Source organism: Aquarana catesbeiana, linkage group LG05, assembly GCF_042186555.1.
Source record: "Aquarana catesbeiana isolate 2022-GZ linkage group LG05, ASM4218655v1, whole genome shotgun sequence".
NCBI classification, from domain to species: domain Eukaryota; kingdom Metazoa; phylum Chordata; class Amphibia; order Anura; family Ranidae; genus Aquarana; species Aquarana catesbeiana.
The window spans coordinates 12,374,025-12,383,215 of NC_133328.1; the positions used below are offsets into that span (position 1 = coordinate 12,374,025).

General features: G+C 45.1%; 1 protein-coding gene across 1 annotated transcript in view; it reads left to right on the forward strand.

Moving 5' to 3' along the window:
* LOC141144079 (fucolectin-like) overlaps nt 1-8,397 on the forward strand; it is a 29,704-nt gene extending 21,307 nt beyond the window's left edge. The window contains exons 3-5 of the mRNA XM_073629445.1: nt 1,593-1,878; nt 6,241-6,403; nt 8,171-8,397. Coding sequence (XP_073485546.1) covers nt 1,593-1,878; nt 6,241-6,403 — 449 coding nt within the window. The 3' untranslated portion in view covers nt 8,171-8,397. The remainder of the gene's footprint in view (nt 1-1,592; nt 1,879-6,240; nt 6,404-8,170) is intronic.
* The last annotated feature ends 794 nt before the right edge of the window (nt 8,398-9,191 follow it).

Here is a 9,191-nt window from a genome sequence, read left to right on the forward strand (position 1 = left end):
GGTGCTGGCTCCCGCGATGGGGCTCGCAGGTGTCAAATCTCGCCGATAGCAGTGGCAAGATTGACACAATATCGCGGTCACCTACTGTAAATTATTGCAGTGCCGCAAAAAAATGGCCTGGTCATGAAGGGGGTAAAACCTTTTGGAGCTGAAGTATTTATAGTGTTTGTCAGGAGTGAAGGTTGTTGACCTTCATGCATATGCATGAAGGTCAACAACCTTCAGTGGGCAGCTCCCCCTTAGCCCCCTAAAACTTATCTTAGCATGATCTTGACCCAGTGATGTGCACAAGACCCGAGGCTCTCCGGGGTTTCTCCCTCCTGATTGGCTGAGATGCCAATATCAATGTCAATTACAGCCAGTGAGGTGGGAGTGGTGGGGTGGGGCTGAGCCGTGAAGACACAGAGAGTAGGCTCGGGAGCGAGCATGCACGAGTACCGCCACAGCATTTGGGGCTCTGGGCCAGGGGGAAGGGCCCAGAGCGCTGGGGGGTATGCGAGAGAATGATCGGGGGCACTCTGTGCAAAACCACTGCACAGAGCATGTAAGTATGACATGTTTGTAAAGGAAAAAAATAAAATAACAATCACTTTAAAGCGAAACTTCAGTCATTTTTTTCATCTTTCCATCTATTAAATCTTCTGCCCTTGTTGTTGTTGTTGTTTTAACTTTGGATAGTAAAACATTTTCTTTCTGCCAGTAAATCCCTTATACAGCCCACTTCCTGTTTCTTGTCTGGTCATTAGACTAGGATTATGACATCATACACAGCTCTCTCTCTCTGTCTCTCTCTCACTCTCCTGAGAGTTTGCCAGCAAGGGAGGAGGGGAGTCATAAGAGGGCCAATGAGAGCTGCAGAGCTGGAGGTGTGCCTCTGTGTAAATCCAGGAAGTGAACAGGCAGCAGCTTCATCTGCCCACAGTTTTAATGGTTGCAGCCAGACTCAGGGGAGGGAGATTTCTGCAGCATATTTGGCAAGTACAGAATCACAGTATATATAAAATAATATGCAGAGTGGTTGGAGGGAAGCTTCACTACTTGACAAGTAAAATTATTTTTTTCTTTTTGCAGATTTTGCATCACTTCTTGTCTGGTAAATGGTTGTCCCCAGAACAGGAAGTTATTCTGCCTAATCTTCTCCCATAGGCGCCGATCGCCAGCCTTCCCATCCGTCTCCCCGGGTGGGGGGTGGATGGCATTAGTTTGCAACCCCTCCTGAAATATTTAGCACCAGCCGCCAATGATTTAGAAGGATGGAAAAACATTATGGGTTAAGTGTATAAAAAAGTGTGCTGAACAAATGTGACAAATATCTGCACAGCTCCAACAAATCTTGCCGTATTCTGTATAATTATCTTCTATGTTTGTAAGCGCCATCTAGTGGCCATAATGCATTTTGTGCCTGTTTGAGACGTTTAGAAAAAAAAAAAAAATACATTACAGCCACTAGATGGCGCTTGCTAACATAGGAGATAATTATATTACACAGAATATAAGTTTTGAGGAGCTGTACAGATATTTGTCACATTCGTTCATCCAACGGACCCCAAAATGTATAATTATTGAGTGTCTCCTGTTTTTCTTTTTTTCAGCCTTTAATATCGCCAGAACTGGGGAAGCCTCACAGAGCTCCGATTTGCAACCTTTTAAGCCTACAGCTTACGCTTACAGGGCCATTGATAGTGTGAAAGATACAAACTTTCAGCATGGCTTCTGTGCCTCCACAAGTAATGAACAGTCGCCCTGGTGGAGGCTAGACATGAAACATAAATACAAAGTAGTTAATGTTGTACTCACTGGCCGGTCGGACTGCTGTATGGAACGGCTGATGGGTGCAAACGTCCGAGTTGGAAATTCTCCAGACAATAACAACCCAGTGTGAGTACCACAAGGACAACAAACTGTAAGGGTACCTATGTCAAGGGTCTTTGGGCTTATGTCGATGGCCTCAGTTTGAGATGCATTTGAGATCACTTAGAATTCAATGACAGGTGCATCTGACCTGCTATGACTTACCTGATTTCTTCTCCTTTGGTCTGATATCTTCTGCTAAATTCATCTTTCAGAGGCATAAACTGTAACATTTTCTTGTGCAAGAACCCGAATACCTGAGTCTGCTGTGGGTACAGTAGGGAACCGATCCCCTCAACACTCCTATGTAGTTTCTTTTATCTATCGCACTGATGTATAGACTTCATTACGAATTGAAATTTTCGTTATTCGGAGATTCGGAGGTATATGAATCTCTGAATCACAATAGCAACGAAATCTGAAATAAATTATAAGGAAACTAAATATGGAATTAATTTGTTTAATTGAGATGTTTGAAGCATCCAAAATAAGGTAACAATGTAACGAATGATCCAAATAATTTGTATCTCCCCCCAGGAGACGGACGGGAAGGTAGCGGTAAGAGGCCTCCTTACCTTAGGAGGCAGATGACAAGGATCCAGGGTAGGGCTGCTGCTCCTCACTCCAGCTACTCCTCGCTCCGGGCCGTTGCTTCTCCTCCTGGCCGAACAGGAAGCGAGCCCTGAGACCCTATCTGCTGGGAGTCCTAAGACTCCTTGTCTGTCCATAAGGGACGCACAGGCGCCACACCCCCCCTGTTCATGCATCCAGCCCCCTAATCTACAGTGCCTTGCAAAAGTATTCACCCCCTTCGACATTTTTCGTGTTTTGTTGCCTCATAACCTGGCATTAACATGGATTGTTTGAGGATTTGCATCATTTAATTTACAGAGCATGCCCACAACTTTGAAGATGTTTTTTTTATTGTGAAGCAAACAACAAATAGGACAAAATAACAGAAAAAGTCAATGTGCATAACTATTCACCCCCCTAAAGTCAATACTTTGTAGAGCCACCTTTTGCGGCTATCACAGCTCCAAGTTGCTTTGGATAAGTCTCTATGATCTTGCCACATCTTACCACTGGGATTTTTGCCCATTCCTCCTTGAAAAACTGCTCCAGCTCCTTCAAGTTGGATGGTTTGCGCTTGTGAACAGCAATCTTTAAGTCTGACCACAGATTTTCTATTGGATTGAGGTCTGAGCTTTGACTAGGCCATTCCAACACATTTACATATTTCCTCTTAAACCACTCAAGTGTTGCTTTAGCAGTGTGTTTGGGGTCATTGTCCTGCTGGAAGGTGAACCTCTGTCCTAGCCTCAAATCACACACAGAATATCCCTGTATTTAGCACCATCCATCTTTCCCTCAACTCTGACCAGTTTCCCAGTCCCGACTGCTGAAAAACTTCCCCACAGCATGATGGGGATGGGATGGTGTTCTTATTGTCGTCCTATGTACAGATACTCCAGTCTCTGCTGTGGAACTCTGCAGCTCCTCCAGGGTTACCTTAGGTCTCTGTGCTGCCTCTCTGATTAATTCCCTCCTTGCCCGGTCCGTGAGTTTTGGTGTGCGGCCGTCTCTTGGCAGGTTTGCTGTTGTCAATGTTCTTTCTATTTGGTTATGATAGATTTGATGGTGATTTTTTTATAACCTAACCCTAATGCCGCATACACACGACCGGACTTTCGTTAAGAAAAGGTCCGATGGAATCATTCCGTCAGACATTCCGATCGTGTGTGGGCTTCATTGGACTTTTTCTTTCTAAAATTCTGACGGACCTAGAAATAGAACATGTTTCAAATCTTTCCGACAGAATCAGTTCCTATCGGAAAAACCGCTTGTCTGTATGCTATTCCGACGGACCAAAAAACGACGCAAGGGCAGCTATTGGCTGCTGGCTATTTAACTTCCTTTTTCTAGTCCCGTCGTATGTCATCGCATTCTAAGCGATCGGACTTTGGTGTGATCATGTGTAGGCAAGTCCGTTTCAGCGGGACTCCGTCGGAAAGACCGTCGGAGTCTATTCTGATGGAAAGTCCGGTCGTGTGTACGCGGCATGACTTGTACTTCTCAACAACATTGTCCCTTACTGGTTTGGAGAGTTCCTTGGTCTTCATGGCAGTGTTTGGTTAGTGGTGCCTCTTGCTTAGGTGTTGCAGTCTCTGGGGCCTTTCAAAAAGGTGTGTATATGTAATGACAGATCATGTGACACTTAGATTGCACACAGGTGGACATCATTTCACTAATTATGTGACTTCTGAAGGTAGTTGGTTGCAGCAGAGCTTTTTATGGGCTTCATAACAAAGGGGGTGAATACATACGCACATGCCAATTATCAGTTTTTTATTTCTGAAAACTAGTTCTATGTATATATTTTTTTTCTAATTTTACTTCACCAACTTAGACTATTGTGTTCTGATCCATCACATATAATTCAGATTAAAAAAACATTGAACTAAAGGAGGCTGTAATGTAACAAAATAGGTAAAATGCCAAGGGGGGTGAATACTTTTGCAAGGCACTGTACATGCAAGGCGCCAGATGCATGGATTCCAATTGGGGGGGGGGGGGGGGGTTGGTGTTTGAAGCACTTGATTAATTAGAGCCAGAGGCTCTAATAGGCTTCAAAATAGGGTGGGCTCACTGAGTTGTGTGACACTATCAAATGAAAATTCGCTATTGTCACACGAATCCTCCCCCTGGACAATCAGGAAGCGGGTCTGAGACCCGTTTCCGGATTGGCTGAAAGGAGAAGATACGCTGGCCACCGGGAGGAGGAGGAGGAGGGAGGAGACGCGAGTAGAGGAGACACAGGGGAAGTCGGTCCCCCGGGGTAAGTGTTGTGGTCAGGTGACTGGCCGGGGGGAAGGTGCAGGTGACCCGACCGGGTCAAAAAATACCACCAGCCGCCATTCAGCATATAAGGAGTTGACTGAGTTCAGTGACCTCTTTGGGTGCAGCTCGGCTTGTTTTGCCTAAATCTGGCACATTTGCAGTTACTGCAGAGGATACAGATCGTCACTCTACACCAGTAGAAGAGACACAGGCATGGCCACGCAGTGGGAGGCAAGAGGCGACCATGGCCTGCATCAGCCCTGTCTGAACCACGGCCACTGCCCACCTCCCGCCACAGGGCCCGACCCCCAACAGGCTGCTCCTGCCAGTACAAAACAGATTACAGCGCACACATTCAAGAATTACATTTATCCTGCAAGGCTAGTTAAAAACACCTGAACATATTCAAAAATATACGGGGCTTTGGTCACACTATATGGTCATATAGTGCTAAGCCCACTTACTGCGACAAAGTACCCCGAATTAGTGGGTCCTACTCTAGTAATAGAATGAAAGATCCTGCGTCTCAACCATGGGAGCCAAACTCCTCTATGTGGGACAACTGAAGGGATTCTTGCTATGCACTGGTGATCACTAATAAAGAGGTAATGAGGAGGGAGAGGGGTGCTCCAGCCCAAAAAAACCTGGTCAGGGTCTATTACAATATACAAAAACATATTTGGGGGGACATATTTGGGGGGACATGCAGCCTGGTGGCCCCGGCAACTGCCTGGTGTACCCTATGGCCAGTCCAGGCCTGACAATGGGACATGTAGTTTTGACAGCCACACCAAGATTTCGGAAGGGGGGTTTAACTTTAGGCACTTTCTGCAGGTAGCCAGACATTACTGAAAAGATTGAGGAACAACAGTGACTAAAATCTCTTCTCAAAAATGCTGTAAGTGATAGTATTTCTGAGAGTTGCTCTTACAAAATTTTTATTGTTTCTTTTTCTGAGCGTTAACAAAAAAGACAGAAAGAAGGCACCTAGCAGATAGGCCGACTCAGAAGACCACCCAAAAAAAAAACAATATGTAAAATCTATAGCGTAAAAAGGGGAATGTGGACACAAAAGAGAAAAACAAGAAAAGCAGAAGGAGAACTAGAGACTAAAGAAAAGGAGGAGGTATGGATGTATGGATGAAAGGAAAGAGGGGTTAATGCTAGGGAGAACACAGAGAAGCAGAAAAGGCAATATCAAGATGGTCAAATCCAATGGATCTATGATATCCCACCCAAGGAGACCATACTTTGATATACATTGTATGAGTATCTTTAAAAATAGTCCTAAACTTCTCATTGATCATAGTGCCTGCAATGCATACCCAAAAGATAGAGACTGCCCCCCAGGATTTAGCAATTCTCTGTATTTAATAAATAAAATAAATATTTAAAAAATAAGAAGATGTATTTCTGGCCACATTTATTATTTTTTGAAGAAGTTTTTAAAGATTGACGTATGTATACTATGAACCCATTTTGTAAATCTCTTATAGGTGAATAAGTGCCGTTTTCTGTATCATTGTATTGGTCCTTATTTGTCTTCCACAGGTGCGGTACGGTCACCCAAAAAACTGATGCTAAATCAACTTTCTTCTGTAATGGGATGGAGGGTCGATACGTCAGTGTGGTGATCCCAGGGCGCAGTGAAATCCTGACCATTTGTGAGCTGGAGGTCTACGGTGAACCCGTGAGTTGGGTCAACTATTATTAGGTAAACCTCAGAGGAACATGGCAGAAGGAATACTGAAGTTGATCATCAAATTTAATATCCAGGAAATAACATGTCCTTAAAGTGGAACTACACTGCACAACCAAAAACACAATTTAATTCATTTTTATATTCAAAACAAACTCCCCCATCCATCCATGTCTTCATTGCTTTATTTTGTTGAGAAATCAGTTTGACCCCCCCCCCCCCCCCCCCTAGTTTTGGCCATCTTGAGTAAGGGCTGATGATTCATGTAGCATTTACTTCCTGGAATCCATCAGCCGTTAGTTTAGCCATGCAGGCAGGAGGGCTTGCTTAGCTGAAAAAGCCAAATTCTCCTCTCCCGAAGACTCCTGGGATGTATGACATCATTTGCCTAGGCATGGTAACTAGGAAGTAACTGAATAAATGTAAAAAGAACATTTAAAACAAATTAATATGATATTCTTTCCTATCTATTTACTAATGCTAGCAGCATAAGGATTAAAAATAGTCAGTGTTGATTGAGAGAGTGAAGTTCTGCTTTAAGGCCCCAGAAAAATATGACACATCTATGTTTTCCCATCTGACTGGAGGAGGATGTTCTCCACACCTTACAGTCTTGACTCACTCAAGAAACTCTTCAGAAACACCAGTCTATATATTTTTATTTTAAAAGAGTAAAAGTATAATGTATAAATCTTTCCACCCAAAATTCACACAACTTTCACCCAGGATTCACATATTTTCCCAACTGACAGTGGCGGCTGGTGAAGTTTTAGGATGGGGGATGCCAGACCACACCCTTCCTTTTTGACCCATCCTGCTTCTCATAAGCCCCACCCCTTATAGAATCCACTCACTCCGTCCCCTGTATTCCTCTTGCTTCCACCCATAGTGTCAGGAGTATACAGCTCAGCATCACAGGACAGAGTATACAGCCCCAGAATCACAGGATCAGGGTATATAGATCATCATCACAGATAAGACTGACAGCACTGCCCATACCACTACCCCAGCATGGGTCTCGCTGGTGCACTGACAGTACCCCTACACCCCCTGCGGCGCGGGTCTTTCGATACTGAAAGCACCCCCACCACGCTGTGCGGGTGACTGAGAGCAAAACACCCCCACCCACCCCACCCCCCATGGGAGGTCCGGCACTTACCGGGCTGTTGGGTCCTCTCAGTACGGGCAGCAGCGGTAAGTGCCGGACCTCCGTTCCTCCAGTTTCCTCCCTTGTGTGTCTCCTCTTCCATCAAATCGCTGGGCATCCAATAGGATCACCTGGTGCTTTGGCCAATCGGGCAACAGGTCTCACTGACCTGCCTCCTGATTGTCGGGAAGGTACTGTTGTGTAAAAAATAGCGAAACGTCATTCGCTATGGTCACACAACAGGGTGGGATCAGGGTGCACTCTCTGCTCCCCGAGCCCACCCTTTTTTGAAGCCTATTAGAGCCTCTGGTTCTTAAAAAAACACCCCTCCCACCCCCACCATTGGAGTCCATGCGTCCGGCGTCCTGGAAGCAACAGGAATAGGGAGGGCAGCGGAGTGCACCCACAATGCACAGGCCACCGCTGCCAACTGAACCTAATTTACTCCTGGGTGAAATTTGTGAAAAAAAAAATGTATAAATAGACCCTCTAAACAAGAGTATCTAAAGCCAAATCTCAATTTTCAGTTGTGGATGGAATGTGGAAGGGTTTGAAACACTGTATGTTTTTTATTGATGCCTGTGTCTGCTTCATATGTCACAGCTAAGTCCATGACCTCTCTCCAACTCTTTTAGGCCAGATGGTCTGAGGTACCAGTTCTGAGACTCCTCCAGCCTATCGCCTGTGTTACCCCGACATCGCTCCAGCTGTTTGCCTGTGTTATCAAATTTAGCCTTGTTGATTGCAGCATTTTCCTTTTATTTGGCGGTGTGGGGGTCTTATCTGAAACATAACTGAATGTATCAGAAGTTGCTTAAAAATGTAAATAAATAAATAAATAAATAAAATGTGTTTGCAGAGAGCAATGACTTGTATTTATTTATAGGATTTATTGTGTGCAACTGTTTTAAACACAAACCTAATTCTAAAGTATGTTGTCTTAATCATACAAGCTGTCAATCTAGTTCTACGTATAAAGTGTATTGTTTAAAGAAATGGATGTGGTTCCCTTTGCTAAAATTCCTGGCTGGTTCCAAGAGCTTGTGATCTATTTCCACTGTCGGCATAATCTGCTCAGTACTGTATGAAGAGGTAATCGGATCTAGTATCATTACTCATCCGAGAAAGCTTCAGCTTTTAAACCCTGATTGTGCTACTTACTCTGCTACCAAAATAGAGGAATGTACCCCACAGATGGACTGCCAGTGACCCCCGCTTTAAACAGCCCCCCTCCAACTGTACTCTTTTACATGGCACCAGTGGCAGCCTGGGGTATATTTTTTTTGGGGGGGGTGGCAAACAGTGCACAGCCACCCCCCGGGTCGGTCGGTCAACCACAACAATTACCTCAGGCAGCACTTACGTCCTCTGCACGTGCATCTCCACCTCAGCAGCATCTGTGAGTCTCCTCCTTGGCATCACGGCGGCGTCCTCGCCGTGCATCTCCTCCCTCCTCCTCCCTCGGCCAATAGTGTAGCTTCTCCTTTTGGCCAATCGGGAAACGGGTCACAGGACACGCTTCCTGAGTGGCCGGGAGGCAAAACCAGTGTGACAATAGCGAATATTCATTCTCTATTGTCACACAACTGGGTGGGCTTCGGGCGCAGTACTCTGCAGTACTACCCTTTTTTGAAGCCTATTAGAGCCTCTGGCTCT